A 23489-nucleotide genomic window follows, 5' to 3' on the forward strand; every position below is an offset into this window, starting at 1 on the left:
TCCAGGACGTAGATCAACACATAGGGTGGGTGCCCACGGTGGGGAGGGGAAGGAAGGTGGGGAATGGGTGGATGGAGGGGGGAATAAAGCAAAAGAAAACATCATTTGCTACAAACTGAGTATAAATCCTGGAACCCTGGACCTGAAGCCCTAATAATAATATTACTTTAAAATTGGTGATAATTAGGGGCACCTGGGTGGCTTAGTCTGTTAAGCAGCCAACTTTGGCTCAGGTTATGATCTCACGGTCTGTGAGTTCGAGCCTCGTATCGGGCTCTGTGCTGACAGCTCAGAGCCTGGAGCCTGCTTCTGATTCTCTCTCTCTCTCTCTCTCTCTCTCTCTCTCTGCCCCTCCCCTGCTTATGTTCTGTCTCTCTCTCTGTCTCTCAAAAATAAATAAATATTAAAAAATTTTTTTCATTGGTAATAATTGTACCTACCTCACGGTAAGGACCATGTGTCTGGCCATGGAAGGCTCTAAAACTTTACAAATAAGTTTCGGCACTTCTGCGTGAGTCTCTGGCCCCCTCTCAGGGGTCACTCCTTCTAGCTTCCAAGCCTTTACTCAGGCTGTGTTGAAGCTGTCCTCATGCCGACTTCTCTAACCTCTCCAACCCGGCGGTCAGGTTTCTTTAACCACCCCGGACCCCTGTGATGATAGCCTGTGGAGTCTCAGGTACTTTTCATTTGGGGCTTGAGCACAGAGCCAGGGTGTAATAGGGCCACGAAGGGCAAGTCCTAGTTCCTCTTCACAAACTTCCCCAAAGATCTTCTTACATCTGACCCCCACCTCAGTTTCCATCTAACTGCGCCCAGCCAAGACAGGTACACCAAGTCCGTAAGTGTTAGAAGTAGAAGGGAACGTTTATTGAGTGCCTACTATGGGCTAGACCCAGCACCAAGGCCTTGTGCTTTTGTTAATCCCCACAACCAACCCTGTGAGGTGGATGGGGCCGACCTCATGGGACAGATTAGGGAATGGAAGTCACCAAGAGGTGAGAACACTAACCAGACAGGAGACCTAGGTCTGTCTGGCTCCCAATCCAAGATCCGAACAAGCAACTTGTTCAGAGTCTTAGGGCCAAGACTGGGACCCCCATCACCTACCTCTGACCCAACTGTCAGTGAAGATATGCCACACTGGTGATCCAATTCCTGCCATCAGGGGAGGGGCGACCCTGCCATTTAGAGTCTTAAAAAGGCCCTCTACGCTATTGTGTGTGTACTTTGAGGTAATATCTCAGGAGAAATAGGAGGTTTCCTCAAGTTCCTTCACCTTTTTTTGAACCTCAGTTTCTCAAACTGTAAAATAGGAGGAACAAGAGGTCTCTGGGCTCTGGGAAGTCTTTTCTCAGTCTGTCAGCAGGTGGAGCCCACTCCTCATCTGTCCTTTGGCCTCCAGAAAGCTGCAGGAGTGGCGGGAGAGAGAGGGGCTGTCCCTGGCACCTGGGGCTAGTGACAGAGTAGAATGTTGCCCACCCAGGTCTGGCAGAGGGGCTGGCTGAGCCTCCGGCAACTGCCTGCGATTTTGGGGTCCCGCCCCCTGCAGGACATTCTCGGTATTGCAGGGACTGGAGCGCCAAGGGCGAGGTCAGACACCCCGGGAGGGGCGCCCTGGGGCTGGGGTCCCACAGGAAGGAGCGAGTGAGACACAGGTGGGATTGAGGATGCTTCCCCGCCTTCCGCATGGGTGGCGGCTACAGGTAGTTGTCCTCAACTGTGTCGCCCCCACCCGGGGAGTCCCTGGCCTCCTCATCGGTGCTCTCATCGTCCGGTGCCAGCGCCTCGATGTCATGCGTGATGTCGGCCAGCAGCCGGTGGAAGGCCTGCGCTTCGGGCCGCTGGGCCGCCCCGTCGTAGCTGCGCACGGCCGACGCCGACGTGGAGCTCATGCTGCGCTTGATGCGGCCGAAGCTGTCGGTGAGGATGCCCCCCTCGCGGATGCCCACGCCCTCCAGGAAGCCCTCGAAGTAGCCAATGTCCTGGTCCGGGATGAAGGGCCGCATCCCTGCGGGGCCAGGGGCAGAGGGACGCCTCTGGGTTCAGCCCTTCCCCTCCCATCGTGGAATCACCTTCTCCGGAGAACCGAGTTCAAATCCCCAGCCCGCCCGCTCTCTGGCTGTATGTTCCTGCACAAGTTCCTTGACTCTGAGCCAGAGAACAATGACCTAATGCTCAGCACATAGTAAATGCTCACTACGCATTAGCTTCTCATTGTCATTATTGCAACTGCTACTTTCCCATTTATTAGTTGTGTGACCCTCATTAAACAGCTGCTCTGGGCCTTACTTTCCTCCCTGTAGAACTGAGATGATTGCACCTCTTCTCCCAGGGGGGGATGTGAGGAGGGGCCAGCACACTGCGTGCTTCATACAAGTCAGCTTGTTTTGCTTCCATCTCCACTCACAAGCTATGTGACTTTAGCACTTTACTTTGCTTCTCTGGGCCTCATTTTGCTCATTTGCCAAATGGGGGCAAATGAGAGTTTCTACCTTCCCAAACTGAAGCATTCAGTGAGATGATGCTTGACAAAGATATTACCTGTTAGCTTATTAATATTATTCCTGTTATTATGATCAGCCCTCCTTACCAGCTGTGTGATCTTGGACAAGTGCCTCAGCCTCTCTGAGCGTCAGCTGCCCCATGGGGTAAATGGGGAGAATATTCCCCCCACCACCCCAGCTTTGCTATGAAGTTGAATGGATATACCAGTGCTCTCTACTGATGGGCTGTGACTGCAAGCAAGTCCCTCCCTGCCCTGCGCCTGTCTCCCTAAATGTGCCATGGATTTCATGATCTTGGCTTTATCGGAGGCTGAGGACTAGGAGAAAACGCTTCTAGCCTGATGCCTAATCAGGAATGTCGTGGACCAGTTGGGAGTAGGGTCCTTGCCTGATCTCGGGGGGTGTGGCAGGGGGCTCACCAAGGAGGAGGAACTTGCGCCGGTCCCCATAGAGCTTCAGCAAGCCTGAGCAGTAGTCCTGGATGGGCAGCCCCAGCCGGTACTCCCGCAGCAGCATTGCAAACTTCTGGATCTCGGGGGGCCCTAATTTACTCCGCAGCTGTGGGGACAACATCCAAGGTCAGTCCCAGGGAGCAATCCCCACCCAGCCTTTGCCTAAAAGACCCAAACCCTCTTTAAGGGTGTATTTGGCCAACATCTCCCCCAAAACCTTTCCCATGGCCTACTGGGGGGGGGGGGCATGCAGACACTGGGCTGAATCTAAGCACGAGATGTGCCTGAGTTCAAATCCTGGCCCCTTGGTTGATCAGCTCTGTGATCTTGGGTAGGGGGCAACCTCCTTGACCCTTGCTTTTCTTAAATATAGTAAAGATAATGGTACCTCCCTCTTTGGCTGTTGAAAGGATTAAAATAAACGCATAAAATGTGCTTAGAACAGTGCCCGCTATACAGAAGACACATAATGAATGCTAGCTGACATTAGTGAAGGCTTTCACAAGCTGCCCAGTTTACTTTCCTAACCTCATATCCCCCCACCACCACTCCGCCCCCAATCTTCCAAGGTCTACTTCAGTTATGTCCAGAATTATTCAGGATTCCTGAAATACTCTGTGTTTTCTCCAGCCTCCAGACCTTTGCTTGTGCTGTTCACATTGCCTGCCCCTGCTCACCGTGACCATGTAATCCTGCAACTGCTCAAGGCCCAGGCCGCTGTGGTCGCTGCCGCTGCAGTGGGAGCCGTGGAAAGAGGGTGTGGACGTGCCACTATAACACGCTTCAAATGTATCCTGGGAGCCATTGCTGCAGAGACAGGCAGAATGGGGCCCTCACTCACCTTCCTCTAGCTCCTCTCCCTACAGCAGGTGGGGGTGGGAGGGCACAGCTACTGATGCTCTGGGCTTCATCCTAGATCCCATTTTGGCCTCCAAAGCCCCACTTATCTGGCCCTTGGCTGCCTCTGAAGCCTCATCTCACCCTTGCTCTGTGTGCTCAGGCCTCTCTGCCATCTTCTCTAATACTTCAAGTACCTCTTTACCTCCGGGCCTTTGCACATGCCGTTCCCTCTGCCTGGAATGCCTCTCTACCCTATCTTTTGTTCAACTAACGCTTACTCATCATTGGAGCTTAAATGTCACCTCGGGAAAGTTTTCCCTGACCCTCCCCTCCCCATGACTGGGTTGATCCTCTGTCAAATGTGGTCACAAACTCATAAGTCTACCCATGACATGCAAGGCCTTCCCAGATCCTCCCCACCGACATCCACGGTGGCCTCCTGGCTGCTCCTCAAATGCACCAAGCTTTGTCCTGCTTCAGAGCCCTTGCACTTTCTGCCCCTCTGCCCGGAGTGCTCTTCCCCTCTTCTCCTCTGGGCCTCGGTTCAAATTTCATCAGCTCTGAGAGGCCCTCCTGACCCCCAAAGAGGTAGGCTCCCTATGGTTCTCTCTCAGTGCTCTGAAGTGCTCGTTCTCTTTAGTTATCGTTAATGCTTATTTCTGTTAAATAATGACTTCATTGTCTCCTGTGCTAGACGCAAGTGTGCTTGCACAATAAACCATGCAGGAGCAGGGACCTTGGTTTCTTATTTGTTGAGTACCTACTGCGTGCCAATCACGGGTCTCATCCTTGTATGATTCCCCACCGTAACCCTAGCACACAGCACAGTGCCTGGTACATGAAAGGTACTCAATAATTCTTGCTTAATAAAAAAATCAACCTGCCCAAGATCTCATGGTTCATGAGTTTGAGCCCTATGTCGGGCTCTGTGCTGACAGCTCAGAGCCTGCTTCAGATTCTGTGTCTCCCTCTCTCTCTGCCCCTCCCCCGCGCATGCTCTGTCTCTCTCTCAAAAATAAATAAAACATTTAAAAAAAAAAAAGAATAGGGGCACCTGGGTGGCTCAGTCGGTTAAGTGGCCGACTTCGGCTCAGGTCATGATCTCGCAGACTGTGAGTTTGAGCCCCGTGTCAGGCTCTGTGATGACAGCTCAGAGCCTGGAGCCTGTTTCAGATTCTGTGTCTCCCTCTTTCTGACCCTCCCTTGTTCATGCTCTGTCTCTCTCTGTCTCAAAAATAAATAAACGTTAAAAAATTAAAAAAAAAAAAGAGTAAAAAAAAATTAACCTGCCTTCTGGTTTCTAAATTGTTCCAGAACCATCTTCTATGATTAGCTACAGAAAAGCAGTGTAGCATCGTGGTTAGGGGGTGTGGACCTACAGCTAGGCTGCTTGGGTTCAAATCTCAGGCCTACAGCTTGACCTTGGGCAAGGCTGCTTAGCTTCTCTATTCCTCAGTTTCTCCATGTGTAAAATGGGATGACAAACATCGACGTCATCAGAATTAGAGGAGTCTATTTGTACAGCGCTCAGAGTCATAGACTAGAAGCAATAAATAAACAGCAGCCACTGTAATGTTGCTATGTAGATTTTTCTTGGCTGGCTCAGTTGGCAGAGCGTGTGACTCTTGATCTGGGGGTCATGAGTTCAAGCCCCACATTGGAAGTAGAGTTTACTTTAAAAAAAAAAAAATGAAGTGCTTTATAGAACAGCACTAGGCACACAGCAAGCACAAATGTTAGTCATTATCATGACTCTAGCAGATCTAGGTCTGGCAGCAGATATCAGGTTAAGGACTAGCCCAAGGGCACACAGTATAAGGAAGCCACAAATATTGACACAGAAGAGGGAAAAAAAATAAAAGTAGGGCATATATTACTGGCAGAGCCTGCTACCTGTCAAGCCAGAGGCCTTAGTAAGAGAACTAACTTTGACCAACTTGTTCCAGTTTGCCTGGGACTTTCCTGGTTTTAGTATAGAAAATCCCAAGTCCTGGGAAACCCCTCAGTGCTAGCGTGGTTAGTCATACCAAACAGAACCCTGGACAATATTGCCAACTGAGTTTTGTTTTGTTTTGTTTGTGTTTTTTTTTTTTAAACGTTTATTTATTTTTGAGACGGAGAGAGACAGAGCATGAACGGTGGAGGGTCAGAGAGAGAGAGGGAGACACAGAATCAGAAACAGGCTCCAGGCTCTGAGTTGTCCGCACAAAGCCAGACGCGGGGCTCGAACTCACGATCCGTGAGATCATGACCTGAGCCGAAGTCGGACACTCAACCGACTGAGCCAACCAGGCGCCCCTCCTACATTTTCCAGCCTTGCGGCGGCTAGCTGTGACCATGTGACCAAGTCCTGGCCACTAAGACATATGCAGAAGTCATCAGGCCGGGATCCCAGCAAAGCTCTTTACAGACATCCCTGGCATTACCATTGTGATAACTGGAGCTCTGACCATCATCTTGGTCCATGAGGTAACTCTGAGTACGGAAGCAGGTGCCGAGGACCTGGACCCTCGATGACCATAAGGGCCATAAACTCTTGATCTGTTTTACACAAGAGGTGAGAGGGGGAAAGCTCGATCTTATTTAAAACTCAAATCCTTTTTAGGGTTTTCTATTACATGGAATTAAACCAAAATTAGTTTTTGGCATTAGCTGTGATTTGGGACTAGGCAGGCCACTGTGTCTGGATGACTGGCAGAGAACTACAGGCCTACGTGGAAACCACTCAGGGTTCCGGTTGTCCCCCAGGCTTCTTAGGGTCTGGGTCTGGATCCTATGAGCTCACTAGAGCCCGGAGAGGTCAGTTCGCCTACCCTCCTCAGGGCTCAGGGCTCAGGGCATCGGCACAAATCGAGGTGGGGTCCTTTTCACCCACCCTCTCTTGCCCACAGGGAGCTCAAGAATGCCTAGAAGAGAGACCCTATTTGTGCAAGGTGGGGGTGGGGTGGTACCCACAAGGAGCTGCAGCAGCTGAAGTCGGCGTCATAGGCGTACGTCCCGTCTGTGCGGCAGCTCTCACCTGGGGTCAGCAGACAGAGGGGCTGTTAGAGGCAGCAGAGAAAGGACCAACGTCCCCAGCTCCCCGAGCCCCCAACCCCAGTCCCACCCTGCGGTTGGGATGGTGGATGGAGCACCGATGGCCTTGTAAGCAACTGTAAGGGTGTTAGCTTTTACTCTGAGTGAAATTGGGCAGCTGCTGGAAGATTTTGACCATGAAACCTGCCCCCATCACCAACTCACAGCCAACCTTGGGCAACTCACCTCCTCTCTCCCTGCCCTCAACTTCCCCAAGGTTGGGACAATACCACCTGCCTGCCTGCCTTGCGGGGAGGGGGGGGGGAGTGGTCTTGAGAACAGCAGGTGAGGGAACAGGTGAGGGGATGTTTTGAAAACTGTACATGTCTGAGGCGAGAACAAAAAAGAACTTTGAGGGAAAGGAACTCAAGATCTCCAGAGAATAGCAGCACTGTTCACAGAGAACTTGCTCTGTACCTAGTCCTGTTACTTCTCTGACTCCACTAGCCTTACCCTTCTGATCTTGGCTCACCTCAGTGTCACTTCCTCAGGACACCGCCCTGACTTCCCAGGTGAGGCTGGTTCCTCAGTCTATGTCTGCAGAGTACAGCACGTAGTTACATTTTGTGTACCTATTTACTGTCAGCCTACCTAGCAATGCAAGGCTGTGAGGGCAGGGCCACATCTGGTTTTGCTCACCAGTATGTCCTGGTGATAGCAGGTGCTCAATAAATACTTGTTGAATTTGGTGGGGGTGCCTGGCTGGCTCAGTCAGTAGAGCATGCGACTCTTGACCTCAGGGTTATGAGTTCGAGCCCCCAAGTATAGAGATTACTTAAAAAAATTTTTTTTAACGTTTATTTATTTTTGAGACAGAGAGAGACAGAGCATGAACGGGGGAGGGTCGGAGAGAGGGAGACACAGAATCTGAAACAGGCTCCAGGCTCTGAGCTGTCAGCACAGAGCCTGATGTGGGGCTCGAACTCATGGACTGCGAGATCATGACCTGAGCCGAAGTCGGCCGCTTAACCGACAGAGCCACCCAGGCGCCCCTAGAGATTACTTTTAAAAAATTAAATCTTTAAAGAAAAAAAAAAAAGAATTTGTTGGAAGGTTTCTTGACTCATTTATTTATCCATCATTTGCTCATTTGTTTATCTCATCCTGTGAGAGCTGATGAACTATCTCAACTTCCTAATAACCTCAGTTCCCACAGATGGGGGTGCCTGCAGAAGTAATGAGCTGTCGCTCTGTTCCTGGAGCTATGCAGACAGGGACCACGTTGAGGGGGCTGCGGCTGAGGAAATTCACTTAGCAGCCTTGAAGGCAGCATGGGAGCAAGGCTGTTGCAGATAGGAGCTTTAGAAATCAGACACACCAGGGTGCCTGGGTGGCTCAGTTGGTTAAGTGTCCGACTTCACCTCAGGTCATGATCTCGCAGTTTGTGGGTTCAAGCCCCGTGTCAGGCCTTGTGCTGACAGCTCAGACCCTGGAGCCTGTGTGTCCCTCTCTCTTTGCCCCTCCCTTGCTTGCACATGTTCTCTTTCTCTCTCAAAAAATAAGCAAACATTAAAAATTTTTTTTTAAATAAAAAGAAATCAGACACACCTGGGTTTGAATCCTGACTCTGTCACTTACCAGCTGTGTGACCTTGAGCAATGCATTGACTACTCTGAGCCTTAATGTCCTCGTCTGTAAAATTAGAATCATAAGGTCTCAAAGAAGTCTTTTATCTAGGAGCACCTATGATGTCCCTGGACCTTTGTTTGGCCCATGGGATACAGTGGCAAATAGGACCGAGAAGGCTGCTATGAGTCACAGTGGTACTGTGCTTGGCACATAGTTGGTGCTCAATAAATGCCTCTCCTAGTCTCATTCTTATTCTAGCCTTTGATTGCGTTCAAGGGTGGGCCTGGAAATCTTGGTTTTGACCTAGAATCCTAGCGGGGCTAGACAGCTCAGTAAACAGACAATGCATGTGCTTGCATTTCTGCAAAGAAGGGACATCAGAAACAGAAGGGAGAGAGAAAAGTTCAGTTCTGAGGGGCTCATTCCAAATCTGGCAACCAGAACGTTGTGCAGAAGCTAAGCTTGAGGTCATCGTGAAAACTGACATTTCATTTTAACTACATAAGGGAGCAGTGCACTGTAATTGCGGTAGAGATCGGGGCCCCTACAGGCTTTCATTGGCCCTGAGTCCCGGAGTCCTCGCCGGCCTTTTGGGATGTTTCACAGGAGGGGTGGCCAGGAGTTCCAGTACTCACTGCGACTGCACAGCCACGGCCGCTCAGGCGTTGACGTGTAGTGGTAGCCGGCCCGGTCCACGCACTCGATACTCTGGTCCCCGTAGATGATCTGGAAGACCTGACAGATGAGGGCACAGGATTCCTCGGCAGCATCCTGGCCCAGGGAGGAGGACAGAGCACTCAGGGCCTCTCCAGTGCCCAGGACACGCCTGCTTCCTCAAACAGTGTGAAGAGGTTCACAGGGCCACACGTGCATCTATGGGCACCTTTAAATCGACTTGCAGACCATTTCCTATCAAAATTACATGGCCACCCTCTGGGTCTTAGACTCCTATATAGAGTCCAGCAGCAACGCTAAGTCTTCTGCTCTGAAAAACGCACCCCAAACTTCTGGGGGATTCATAGGACCTCCTGAAGCCTATCTAAAATAAGCCCTAGTTTAAATTTGTCAGTAGGAAGTTGGGGCTCAGAGAGGTAAAGTGATTAGCCAGCACTAGAACCCAGGTCTCCTGTTACGTACTAGGAAGAGGAAGAATCACATGTGTGAAAATTTTAGACTCAACATAGTTACTGCTACTGGATGCCATATTTAGATATGAGCTTCCTGGCATCCAGGGCAAAAATGGAAGTAGGATGAATACACAAACCTCAGTCTCCTGATAGAAGGCAGGAATTTCAATTCTTGGGTGAAACTTTTTTTGAGACTGCAAATTTGAAGGGAATTTGCCTAATTTAATTCTTTATGTGTAGGCAAGAGACACAGAAAGACAATAACTGATGAGACCATCTTCACGATACTATTTCATTTCATATTTTTGCCTCTAAAAAAGCCCAGGGTATACATTAAAATGTAAGCCACGATGGCAGGATTGATCCTTATAATAGAAATAGGCAGGGAAGAGAGTATTCTTATTTTATAGTTAAAGGCACCGAGGCTTAGAATGGTTAGGTAACTTGCCCAGGCTAATATAGCAAGTTCACAGCGTTGGTTACTACTGGCACTCAGATTTTTTGACTCTAACTCCTGTACCCTCCTTGGGACCACAAGGCCTTGGATAGGAGGCCAGAGAATCAGATACTCCTGGAATGCAACTCTTGGTTTATTTACTCATTTTGCAAATTCTCATTTAGTCCTCTGTCAGGCACTGGGCCAGGCTCTGGGGTCTCAGATGAGGTCTGTATCCTAAAGCCCTCACCATCCAGTGCGATAAACAGGGCACACTGTTCCCTCTGCTTGGAATTCATTTTCCTGGCTTTTCGCCTTGCTTTTTGCTCCCCTTCACCTTTCAGTTTAAAAGGAGCAAACTCTCTCTATGCAAACTGGATCTCCTCCTTCATTACCACTGCAATCTGCTTGGTTTTTTTTTGGTCTGCATCGTAAGGTATAATACTATAATATACATTATTTCACCCATTCGTTCAATACTTATTGGGTGCCAGGTGATATCAATATCACGGTGAACCATCCAGAATGCACAGGTCTCTTGTACTCTCTAAGGAGACCAGTCCAGCTGGAGTAGAGTGTATAAAGGGGGACACAGAAAGAGATGAGGCCAGAGAAGAAATGGACTTCAGCCACCACTATAACGTGGGTGGTCTTACAAGCAGTTGTAAGGACAATAACTTTTCCTTGGAGGGAAGTGGGGAGCCACAGGAAGATTTTGAGCAGTGATAAGATGTGACTTATGTGTTAACAGAACTGCTCTGTGGGGGGTACAGATTGTAAGCAAGAGGCAAATCTGTGATCTGGATGACAGAAGATGGGCCATGGACCTGGGCAGGGGCAGTGGAGGGTGGGGAAACGTATATAGGTTTGGGATATATTTTAAAAATAGGGCCAATAGGGTTGACAGAATGGATATGGGCTGTGTGAGAACGAGAGCAGCCACAGATCACTGCAAGGTTTTGGTCTGAACAATGGAAGGACAGAGCTGCCATTAATCAAAACAAGGAGACCAAGGGAGGAGCAGGTTTGGGGGAGAAGATTGGGTGCTTAGCTTTGGATGTGTTAAGTTCGTGATGGCCATCAGCCCACCGAATGGAGAGGCTGATTGGAGAAACATGCCTGGAGATTTGGTGAAAGATAAAATTTGGGGAGTTCTCGGTGTTTTAAATCCACGAGACTGTTTTGTTCACTAAGATATATATAAGGGAGCTGGGGCTGGGGCAGGGGGGAGGGTTGGGGGCCATGGGTCAGAGGAAAGGTTTAGACAGCCTAGGGCTTGAAGGTGTCTGCTAGATTGTGAGCTCCTTGAGGGAAACCACCAAATATGTCTTGTTCATCTTTGTATCCATAGCACCTAGCCCAATGCCTACGACAAAGTTGCTGCTCAATAAAGATGGTCAAAATGAATAAAAGCAAGGATGAATATGAAGCAAGGGGGGAGGGGAGGGAAGGCAAGAATGGAAGGCTTCTGTCTTGGGTGACTGCCATAGTTAACAAGAGTATAGGCTCTGAACTTCCTGGATCCCAGTGTTGAAACCACCACCTGCTTCCTGTGTGATGTTGCACAAATTACTTAGCCTCTGGGTCTCAGTTTCCTTCTCTACAGAATGGGGATGGTTGTAATATTTGCCTCTAGGGGTTAGTCAAAGAATGAAATGTGTTCATGCTGGTTCCTTGTCTGGCATGGGTTGGCATTCCATTCATGCTGGTGATTAGTGTCCTCATGATTGTTACTGTGGTAGTGCTGACATTGACGACGTGGGAGAAGGAGCAAGGCTGGAGGAGGGGGTCTGTTTTGGCTATTCTGGGTTTTCCTCTCACTGGGACAGCAAGGGGCAACTGTCCTGGAGGTGTCCAGGCTGGAGATTAGAAGCCCTTTGGCGTCGTGGGCACACAGGTGGTACCTGAAGTCCTAGGCAGGGCCGCAGGAGGGGAAAGGACAGAGGCCAGGGTAGACCCCAGGAACAGGGCGGGGTGGGACGGAGACCGGCGCCCTCCAACGCCGGACGTGCCCGGGGAGCACGCCGCTGGGGTTCCGGGTGCCCTCGGGCTCACCCTGTTGGCCACAGCCAGGATGACAAGGTTGCAGTAGGCGTCGGGGCTGGGGTCCTGCGGGTCGAGTGGGTTGGAGCCCGGGTGGCGCCGCTCCCAGCTGCCGCCGCCGCCGCCGCCCGCCTGCCTCCGCTCCCAGCTGCCGCCCGGCTTGCCCGCGCCGCCGCCGCCGCCGTGCCGCCGCTCCCAGCTGCCGCTGAACGTCTGCCGCCGCTCCCAGCTGCCCGACGCCCGCGCCCCGGCGCGCTGGCGCTCCAGGCTGCCGCCGCCGCCGCCGCCGCCGCCCCCGGCCCGGGCCTCTGCGCCCGCGCCCCCGCCCCACGCCATCCGCCAGTCCAGGCTGCAGATGGTGTGGCGCCGCTCCGTGGTGCCCACCCGCCGCTTCTCTGGCGCCGCGCCCGGCGGGCCTGGGTCGCGCCCCGCGCCGCCGGGGCTGGCGTCGACGCCGGCTGGCACCGGGTCCACGCCCAGACCTAGGAGTGGCGGGATGGCGGTCAGGAGACCCGGGCTAAGAGCCCCCCACGAGGCCAGCTGGGGACGAGCGGCGCGTGGCCCCACCTCTGCCTTCTAAGTCTGGAGGCCAAACCCGCCCCGCTCCGTGCCCTTACTTTCGGGCCCACCCCCCCGGCCTCGGCTCCACCCTGGTCTTGTCCCGCAGGCCTTTTCCACCCGCCACACCTCGCTTGGCGTCTGGTCTGAGGGCGGTGGCCAGGCAGTCTCCTCCCTCTGTTGGCCCTACCTCGGCCCCAGTTTCTAATTTCAGAGACCTCTTCTTTGATTCCGGTTTCCCCTCAACCCCGCCTCTGGCCTCAGGCCACGCCCCTAGCCTGGCGGGGTTTGACCTGTCCCGCCGCTGCCCCAGCCGCGAGCTCCGCCTCTCTGGCGTATGGCCACGCCCCTGGATCAGACCCGGCTGCTAGCCCGAGCTCTCTCCGAGCGCAGCGATCTCGCTCTGTTTCACCAAGCGCTTTAACTTCAGGTCTCAGAATTTGGGCTCCTCCAACCTTCCCAGGCCCCGGCACCTGGCCTCAGGCTGGTGGCGATCCACCCTTCAACCTCAACCTTGGGCCGCGACTTCTTGCTTATAGCCATGGACTGCCCTTCGTCTCAGGGTAGCGTGCTCAGGCCTTTTCCATCACACACCATCCATCCTCAACACCCCCACCTGCCCGCCCCCGCCTTTCCCAAGACTAGACGCTGGGTCTTTTCTCACCCTGTTCACCTCCCAGCCCTGCCCCTGGCCAGGCCCCGGCAGCTGTACCGGTCTTAAGCACCAGCAGGTGCAGCGCGTCGTCCTGCAGGTAGGAGGCGGCGGCGATCTCGTGCGTGGGGATACGCAGGATTAGCTCTTCGTTGTCGCGCCAGGTGAGCAGCAGGCAGCGGGCCGACAGGCTCAGGATGCTGTCCTGCTCCGCCGTGGTCTTCAGCGGCAGCTCCTTCAACTGCTGCGGGGTGGGTCGGATCTCCTGGGTCCCGGAGGAACTCGGGTGGGAGAGGGCGAAAGGGACAAGACCCTGCCCTCCCCCCCTCTCCAGGGCCTCACCCTGGCGGTGTCCAGCAGCTGCAGGAGCTCGTCCCGGCTGGAGGGGTTCAGTGAGGAGGTGACCCAGGTGAGGTGGCCCAGGAACTAGATACAAAATGAGGGAGTGGGTGGGAGAAGGGCAGAGAGAAGTCACTTTGAAGCCTTGGAGGACCCAGACCTCCTCACTGAGGCAATGTAGATAGACTGAAGTATACATATCTGAATTAATAATAACCTGATAATAACTCTTAAGGGGGTCGCAGAAGCCAGACCCAAAAAATGATGCCCCAAATCAATCAATAATTCTCCATCCATTCTTAGTTATAACTTAATGTTATCACAAACTTTAAGTTACTCAATGTAAGAATTAACTTTTTCCATTAAAATAATGGAGTAATAGTTTTGTTCTTCTAGGTGAATCCCACCAATCAAACTTTTTTCTTCTTCTTTTATTCTCTATGAAATTTCAGCGCCCAGTTCTTATGTGCACCTGTTAGCTTTACCCTCCATATATCGTTGCCAGGTAAAATACAAGATGCCAGTTAAATTTGAATTTCACACAAACAGTGAATACTTCAAAAAAATTTTTAAAGTATTTTTAGTCCCATGCAATATTTGGGACATATTAATACGACACAAGTAGTTATTGCTTATCTGAAACTCACATTTAAATGGGCAGCCTGTCAAACCTGACACTCCTATCCCCATAGCAATCTTCCCTGGGCAATGAGGATTCTCCACTGCTCCTCCATGGTGCTCTTGAAATAGAAGAAAGGCCTTGAGTGATCTAAGTCCTCTGTGGCTTGCTGAGCTGGGTTCCTTTACCCTGGAGACTGAGTACCGATAACGTTATTGCAGTAAAATCTCACAGGAAGGTATGGCTTTTGCCATCTGCTCTCCCTTGTGGGTAGGTTTTGAGGCTCGTGCTGGGATGACAACACTGAAGCTGAGCAGATGGACATCATTTGCTGAAGGGCTGCAGCATAAGGCAGGAGCTAGGCTAACTTGAACCCAGGTCTCTTTCCTTTGAGCCTCCCCTGTGTGAGACTGGGCTGGTCAGGGCTTGGTGTGGGGGAGAGGTGCAGTCTCTCCTGACGGGATCCAGAACATGCTACCCCAAAATATGGCACCTCGGCTTACAGAATATCCTAAGCTTGAAGAAGTTGAAGAAAATGGTAGACGCAGGAAGGTCCCTCTGACCTGCCCCCACCCCTACCTTTCTTCCCTGAAAGCAGAAGATGAATCTCCCACATGCAAGGTACCCTCCCTGTACCGGAAGGGAGCCACACATCCTTCTCATGAGGGAATTTAGGGCTGAGAAGGCTGTATAAACAAACCTTGTTCTTTCTTCACCTTTTACTACCCCTAGCCCCCACCCCTCCGCCTTGTCAGTTCTTCATAAATTAACTGATTGTAAAAAAGATACAAAAGCTTCATGCTCTGGTCACTTCTTTGGGCCTTCACTCTCTCGCGAAGGCTCTCATGGACATGTAAACATTTAATAAAATGTGTACGCTTTTCTCCTGTTAATCTGTTTGTCAGCTCAATTTTCAGACCCTGCCAGGGACTCTTAAGAGAGTTGAGGAAAACCTTACCCCTCCTTTACCCCTTGCCCCAAGATTCTGCCCACCCTTCTCCTCATCCCACACGTACCTTGACCTCTTTCTCCAGATAGTCACACAGCAGAATCTGGGGGTCGATGAGGTAGTCAGGAGGATAAAGGGGCATCGAGTGCAGGGGCCGGCGACTCACGCTGGTCCGAAAGGCTGCCCGGCGCGCGGCCTTGGGGAACACCAGCCTCCGGATGGGGGAGACAAAGCCCTGGGGGGGAGCGGTGCAGGAGAAATAACAGTAATAACAGCAACTGACTTTATCAAGTACATCCACATTCAACATTTTAACTATTTCCCTATTACCTGATTTAATTCTCATAGACTCTGCAGAAGGGGTACCTCTGTGATCCCCATTTTATGGATGGAGAAACTAAGCCTCAGAGGGAGAACTAGCCGAGAAGATCACCAGCTATTAGCAGTAGAACCAATAGTCTGGCTCTAAAATCTCCATTCTAAACACCCAGATGAGGGCGGAGACCCTGCTAAGGCCCAGGCCCAGGCGTAAGGAGTGGGTCCAGGCTGGGACAAGTAAGAAAAATATTGAGATTCAGTGTGGCTGAGGGGTGCCTGGGTGGCTTAGTCGGTTAAGCGTCTCACTCTTGATTTCAGCTCAGATCATGATCTCACAGTTCCTGGGACTGAGTCCCACTGACAGCACAGAGTCTGCTTGGGATTCTCTGTTTCTGGCCCTCCCCCACTCATTCTCTCTCTTTCTCCCTCTCTCTCAATAAATAAACTTTAAAAAAAGATTCAATGTGGCTAAGTGGTGAATGCACAGATATTTGTTAAGCTATTCTCTGTGCTTTCCTAAAAATTAGAAATAGTTAATAAGTAGGGACACCTGGGTGGCTCAGTTGGTTAAGCGTCATGACTTGGGTCATGATCTTGTGGTTCGTGAGTTCGAGCCCTGCATTGGGCTCCCTGCTGTCAGTGCGAATCTCGCTTTGGATCTTCTGTCTCCCTTTCTCTCTCTGCTCCTTCCCCACTCATTCTCTCTCTCTCTCTCTCTCTCTCAAAATAAGTAAAAATAAACTTAAAAAAAATAAATAGTTAATAAGTATGTTTAAGTAGAATCCAGCAGGCATTGCATAAAGATGGCCTACAGCAAGGTTAAAGAAGCCAATTCCAGGACTCCAGCCCATCCCAACAGAATCTAAATCTCACAGGAAAGCACTACTCTAGAGCAGTTCTTAGTGTATGGTTCCTGCATCAGCAGCAGCACCAAGGAACTTAAGAGATACGCGTATTCTCGCTTTCCATCTCAGACCTATTGGATCAGAGCTTAGGGGTAAGACCCAATAATTTATGTGGGTTTTTTTTTAATTTTTTAATGTTTATTTATTTTTGAGACAGAGAAAGAGGCACAGTGTGAGCAGGGGAGGGGCAGAGAGAGAGGGAGACACAGAATCTGAAGCAGGCTCCAGACTCCGAGCTGTCAGCACAGAGCCCGACGTGGGGCTTGAACACAAATCATGAGATCGTGACCTGAGCTGAAGTTGGCTGCTCAGCCAACTGAGCCACCCAGGCGCCCCCCTCCCCCATAATTTATGTTTTAATCAACACTCCAGGTGATTCTGATGCGTGCCCAGCCCAGATTTTAAAACCAGTATCGTGGAGCCTGCATGAGATATATGGAGGTTCTGCTAAATGAGAGCACATGATCTGGGAAAGGGCGTTCCAGGCAGAGGGCACGACATGTGCGAACGTCTGGGGGCTGGCAGGGCTGGCTGAGCATGATGAGCCTGGAGAAGATGCGTGTGGTCTGTTGAACAAGTCACAGAGGGCTTGAATGTCAGCTGTGGAGCCGGGACTTTATTCTGTGTGTGTGAATATGTGTGTGTGAGTGGAGTGTAAAGGTAAAAGTTTGGTCTGTGGCCCTCAGTGGTCCAGCCTTGCCCACCTCTCCAGCCTTATCTTACTGCCCCCTCACTCCTGCCCTCCAGCTACAGGGCCGTCTTGCTTGCTACATTCCTTCCCACTGAGAGCTTTTGTACATGCTGTTCCTCCCCCTTAAACACTTCACTACCCTCTCTCCTTCTGCCCATTAGATCTCAGCTCAAGCTGACCAGGCTAGGGCTGGGTCCCCTAATATTCTGTACCCCAGCACCACGTATGGCGTCTCTCATGCAACTTTGTATTAATTGCTTTTCTTCAAAGTTGCCTTCCCCCAAAATGCTGTGAGCTCCAGGGAGGGAGCAGAGACCTTGTCTGACTTTGCTCACTGCTACATCATCACCAGCACCAGGCACAGTGTGGGGCACAAAATAAGTTCTTAGTGCACATCTGCAGAAGGAATGAGCCAAGAGAGAACAAGCACCTAGGTCTTGGCTCCCTTCTGAGCCCTCACGATTCACATAGCCTGACCTAGGATTCTTGGGGGAAGAGGGATGGGTGGGGGTGGGCGCTGGAATCTGAGGGACTCCCTGAATGGCAAAGACAACCAGGTGAGGTGTCCAGGGAACCAGACTAGAAAGCTTCTGACAGTAAGGAGGAGTGAGGATCTGGGGGGGGGGGGGGGGGCAGGGCGCAGACGAGGCTGGAACCCAGCAGGGGAGCAGGTAGGTGTCTCAACCTGGATAGACAGCCTCATAGCACAGAGCTGCCCTGGCTGAGGTCCTTCTGTCTGGGAGGTAAGGAGAAGAGGAATGGGTCTGTTAGGTGTCTGTCTGTCCCTCAGTCTGAGGAAACCCCAGGAAAACTGTGGCAGCAGTTTGAGAGTATCTCCCAAAGTAATCTGTCTGGCTGGGTTTCCCTGGAAGGTGCTTGAGTGTCCCTTCCAGGGATGGCAGAGGCCATTGAGAGCCGGGAGACAGGTTAGGGAGTTTGAGCCCAAATGTCTGGTTGCCCAAGGGTGGGAAGGACGGTCTTTCCAAATGAGAAGGAAGACTCTATGCCACTCGCTGCCCATCACCCCCACCCGGGCTCCCCACTTTACTCCCTCCAGGGACATTTCTCTACCTGACATCCCTCCCAACCTCCCACCTACCTTTTTTCCTTTCTTGACTTCATATTCCATGGTGAAGCGTCCCCTCCACTCCTGCCACCCTCCTGGCCAACCCCCTCCACCCTCTCCCCCCACACAGTTCCTTTGTTCTTTTTCCTGCCTGGTCGGAAACTCCACCAGCCCTGGAGTTCCTGCCCCTCCCGTCTGATAGCGAGTGGGGGGTGGGGGGATGGAGGCTGGTGCAGGATGCAGCCTTGGGCCCCTCCAGCTGAAGGGTGGAAGGAAACCCAGCCAGAGCAACTGTCCTGGGGAGAACGCCTCCAGCCTGAAGCCAGAAGGCTTGCTGTTGAGGGGCGCTTGGGAACTGAGTCAGGCTAGGGATGGGTCCCCTGATTTGGAGTCAGAAAATCCCAAATCCCAACCCTACTTCTGCCACTGACCTTGTGGTGTGACCTTGGCAAAGCAAGTCAGTTCCCTTCACAGCCTCATTTGCGCCTTCCTCTCTATAAATTAGGAATAAAATTGCCTTCCTCTCTGTGGTGAGGAACATATGCAAAAGTGGGTAGGAAAATGCTTCCCAAACTATAGGATACTTAATTAAAAATTAATTAATTAAAAATTAATCATTACTCTTAAGGAGGCAGTATTCATGGGCTTTGAGGACAGGCTGCCGGAGTTTGAATCCTGATTTCGCCAATTACTAGGGTGATGACCTTGGGCAAGTCCCTTATCCACTCGTTTCCCCATCTGTAAAATGGGCATCATGCCGGTCTGACCTCACGGTGACCTTGTAAGGATTAAATGCACTTAGAAGAGCTCCTGACACATACGAAGTGCTTCGTGAATATTAACTACTTCCCTATCTATGTGTCTGTGTGTCCCGGGCTCTTTTGCTGTCTCTTGGGAGAACCTTAGTGAGGCAAGTTTCCTTTTGTGGTTCTGTGCTGAGCACTTTACATATTTCATCTCTCTTATTCCTTACAGCGTTGGGGTATCGTTATACCTATTTATACAGATTTATACGTCAGCCTCAACTGCAGAGGCTGACCCGAAAAAGTCATAGCGTTTGTAAGAGGAGGGCCTGGGATTTCTGGAAAGTCTGGATCTGAATCCTAGTTCCTTACCTCTAGGGCCAGTGTGTTCAGCCTGTCCCACCCGGGACAGTTGGGGAGATTCTGACTGACCCATCCACACCTCCATGACACCTGGGTTCTAGAGGTCCCAGGTTGCTGTATGATCTAGGGCAGACTGCTTATTGTAACCTCTCTGGGTCTCACTTCCTCATCTTTCCAATGGGAGCAATGATCCCAAATACCCTGCCCTGCAGTCAGAGGTGTGGCAGGAAGGACATCTGACTATGCGTGAGACAGAGCAGCTGGAAATTGTGAAGGGCAGGGGCTAATGCATTGGACTGTTTTGAAGCCCGAGTGTGCCAGATCAGTGCCCACAGGAGTGAGAGAGAGCTCCCCACTGCCTCTGGGTGTGAGGTCCACGGAGCCTCCAACCACTAGCCTTCCGCCTTCCCTCCCTTTCGGGGGAGGAGAAATAGTCCAGGCTGCTTAGTGCTAGCTCACACAGCCCCTCCCTCCTGCCTCCCCTATATCCGGCTGTCAAGTCCCAGCATCAGGAAGTGAGATGTCCAGCAGCCCGCCAGGCCCAACAGGAAGAGGCTGGGATGTGCAACCCCATCCCTAACAGCTCCTGACACCCAGGACACCCAAACACCCATTTTACCCCTTGAGCAACTCCCGAATTCCTCAATTTCCCTATTTGTAAAATGAGGACTTCTGTTATTCCTGGACTAACTCCAAGTATCACCGAACTGCTGGGAATACCAAATAGTGTGCTGGGAACACCAGAAGTGTTCTGAATGCTGCTAGAAATAGCAAACTATCTTTGCATTCCCTGCATGCCCACCCCAGGGCCACAAACAGTAAATTCATGTGCTCAGTAAATGTCAGCGGAAATAGGTGGAGACAGGTGGACTTAGGTTCAAATGGGTATGACCTGGAACAGGTCATCTTTCAGAGCCCCAGAGTCTCAAGCGTCAGCAGCAAGATAATGATGATGCTTGCCTCATAAGGCTGCTACAGGGATTAAATGGGAACAGAAGCATACAATGGTAACATTGATTATTAAAATTAGCTTGTGGGGGCGCCTGGGTAGCTCAGTCGGTTAAGCATCCGGCTTCGGCCCAGGTCATGATCCTGCACTTCGTGGGTTCGAGCCCCGCATCAGGCTCTGTGCTGACAGGTCGGAGCCCGGAGCCTGCTTCAGATTCTGTGTCTCCCTCTCGCTCTGCCCCTCCCCTGCTTGCGCTCAGTCTCTGTCTCCCCAGAATAAATAAACATTTAAAAAATAAAAAAAAATAAAAGTAGCTTGTGAATCAAAACAGAGGAGTGAAACAGAATCCTTGTTCTCAAAGACTTAACAGTTGTGGCAAATAGGGTTCATCTCTTTGGGGCCACCTCTGGTTGATTGGCAGGGGCTGCCTAGAGCTCTGTGTAGAAGATTATGAAAACCAGATCTACTCTCAGAACCAAAAGGGGATTGATTATCAATGCCTGCCACGGGACAGGAGGAGGGGATGTGACAGCAGGTGTATGGTGCATATGCTGACCCTGATCTGGCTGGAGAGACACATAAGCAAAAACTCTGATACAAGCCAAGCATTTGGGGAAGGCAGAATCAGGGGCCATTCACCAAACTCCAATGCATTCAAGCTGAGCCTTGAAGGACATACAGAAGATAGGTCACTCTAGGCAGAGGAAACAGCTTGAGGAAACACACAGTGCCTGGGTTGTGATGCTTTGGGCTCCAAAGAACAGGCTGCCCAATCAAAGATGGCTTTGACAGTAAGGAAACTGTATAACCTCTCAAGACGAGAAGCCCAAAGGCAATTGATTTCAGGGCTGGTTAATTGAGCACCCCAAAATGACATCAAGTTCCATACATTTCCTACTGTGCTGCTGTTATGGGCTGAATTATGTCCCTCCCCCCCCCCACCCCCCCCCCCCCCGCCAAATTTATACGTTGAAGCCCTAATACCCAGTACCTCGGAGTGTGGCTATTTGGGGAAATAAGGCTTTCAAAGTGGTGATTAAGTTAAAATGAGTCTGTGAAGTGGGCTCTAATCTCATCTGACTGGTGCCCTCCTGAGAAGAGGAACTTCAGACACACAGAGAGACACGAGGGGTGCACACACAGAGGAAAGACCACAGGAGGACAGAGCGAGAAGGCAGCCGACCAAAAGCCAACTAGAGAGGCCTCAGAAGAAACCAGCCCTGCCAGCACCCTGATCTCAGGCTTCCGGCCCCCAGACCTGGGAGAAAATACAGTTCTGTTGTTGGAGCCCCTCAGTCTGCGATATTTTGTTACGGAGGCCCAGCAGACTGATACCGTTGGCCAGATGGCTGCAGTGGCTTTTGGAATAATACAGACACAATGCCATCCATCACTGTCCTGCTTTTGATGCTATCAACTCCCCCCCACTTTTTATTCAATTTTTTATTTCAATTCTACTTAGTTAACATATATGGTAAAGCTGGTTTCAGGTGTAGAATTTAGTGATTCATCGCTTACATAGAACACCCAGTGCTCATCCCAAGTGCCCTCCTTAATTCCCATCACCCATTTAGCCCACCCCCCACACACCTCCCTCCATCAACCCCCAGTTTGTTTTCTGTAGTTAAGAGTCTCTTATGGTTTGCTTCTCTCTCTCTCTCTTCCCCTCTCCCTTCCTCTATGTTCATCCATTTTGTTTCTTAAATTCCACATATTAGGGAAATCATATGACTGGCTTATTCCACTTAGCATAATACACTCTAGCTCTATCCACGTCATTGCAAATGGCAAGAAAGATTTCATTCTTTTTGATGGCTGAGTAATATTCCACTATATATATATGTGTGTGTGTATATATATGTATGTGTGTGTGTGTGTGTGTGTGTGTGTGTGTGTATATACACACACACATATACATGCCACATCTTCTTTATCTATTCATCAGTCAATGGACATTTGGGCTCTTTCCATAATTTGCTATTGCTAATAGTGTTGCTGTAAACATTGGGGTGCATGTGCCCCTTCGAATCAGTATTTTTGTGTCCTTTGAGTAAATACCTAGTGGTGCAATTGCTGGGCCATAGGGTAGTTCTATTTTTAACTTTTTGAGGGAACTCCATTCTGTTTTCCAGAGTGGCTGCACCAGTCTGTGAGGCCATCAACCCCTGATAAGGCTGAAGGGTTTCCCCTTCTTTTATTGTGAAGGAACACCTGTCCCACAGATTCTTCAAAAGACTTCCCTGAGGAGTCTAGGAGCCAGATGTATGAGCCAGGACATATTTTGGCTGTGACAAAGACACAAATAACAGTGGCTTAAACATGATAGAAGTTTCTCTCTTCTATCACCTAAGCAGTCGGGGCAGGCATGGCAGCTCCAGATGTCTGGGACCTAGGGGCTTCCTATCTTGTTACTCCCCATACTAGGATTTTTTTCTCACCTTCAACACGGCTCTGGTCCAGCCAATAGGAAAGGTAAACCTAGCCGGAGGAGAGCACAACCCCTCCTTTTAAAGGGATAACCTGTAAGTAATATGAAATTCTACTGCTCACATCCCATTGGCTAGAACTTGTTTCCTTAGCCACACCTAACTGCAAAGGAGACTGGGAAATGTAGTCTCCCAGGTGGCCACCAGCCCAACTAAAAAAGTTCCTTTATAGACAAAAGGGAGCATGGCTACTGGGGGACACATAGAAGTCTCTGTCTCACAGAATTGAGTCATATGCCCTTGCCCCCACCAATCTTCAGTCAGGGGAATCATTTTGGAGCAATGGTTCTCAAACTTGAGTATCAGAATCACCTGAAAGACATAAAAACAAGCTGCTCCCAACCAACCCCACAGTAGCTGATTAGGTAGGTCTGGGTGGGGCCTGAGAATCAGCATTTCTAACAAATGTCCGGGTAATGCTGGTCTAGGGACCACCTTTTGAGAACCCCTGTCTTGGGCCAATTCTGACTTGCTTCCTGCGGCCAGGTACAGGCTGCATTCCCGGAGCATTTGGGATGGGGGTCCCTAGGAAGTGAGGCTCCACCTGCATGAAAGAAAGGTGAGAAAGGCTGTTGGGTGGGAACCAGGAGAGGCTCACAAAAACAGGAAGATGAATGGTTTGGAGAGGCTATGTTGGAGATAAGGATCAAGGAGTATTCGGGGCCCAGTAGTGAAAAGTCAGCATTTTGCAAAGGGTTCGCTCTTTATCCTGAAGGCCCTGGGGAGCCATGGAGGTTCTAAAGCAAAGAACTATTGTGATGAGATTTGTAAGAGGATGAGAATACATTAAAGCAGTGGGCCTCAA

The 23489-nt window shown here is 50.7% G+C and overlaps 1 protein-coding gene across 1 annotated transcript; it reads right to left on the bottom strand.

The window, feature by feature from the left end:
* Window positions 1-385: 385 nt before the first annotated feature.
* Window positions 386-18245, bottom strand: CCM2L (CCM2 like scaffold protein). Its single transcript, XM_042980668.1, has 10 exons — window positions 18177-18245; window positions 15231-15398; window positions 13599-13682; window positions 13317-13500; window positions 12059-12528; window positions 9076-9211; window positions 6752-6815; window positions 3634-3763; window positions 2924-3062; window positions 386-2008 (listed from the first exon to the last, which is right to left on the bottom strand). The coding sequence occupies exons 1-10, from the start codon at window positions 18204-18206 to the stop codon at window positions 1698-1700; spliced, it is 1716 nt and encodes a 571-aa protein (XP_042836602.1). The 5' UTR covers window positions 18207-18245; the 3' UTR covers window positions 386-1697.
* Window positions 18246-23489: the final 5244 nt, after the last annotated feature.

The sequence above is a fragment of the Panthera tigris genome, chromosome A3 (genome assembly GCF_018350195.1).
Source record: "Panthera tigris isolate Pti1 chromosome A3, P.tigris_Pti1_mat1.1, whole genome shotgun sequence".
In the NCBI taxonomy this organism is placed as follows: Eukaryota; Metazoa; Chordata; class Mammalia; order Carnivora; family Felidae; genus Panthera; species Panthera tigris.

Coding starts and splice junctions, on each gene's coding strand:
- CCM2L (XM_042980668.1), bottom strand. CDS start 18,206: ATGGAATATGAAGTCAAGAAAGGAAAAAAG. Junction 9,212..12,058: donor TCCTGGCTGTGGCCAACAGG/GTGAGCCCGAGG, acceptor TCCCTGGGCCAG/GATGCTGCCGAGGAATCCTG. Junction 3,063..3,633: donor TGCAGGATTACATGGTCACG/GTGAGCAGGGGC, acceptor TTGTCCCCACAG/CTGCGGAGTAAATTAGGGCC.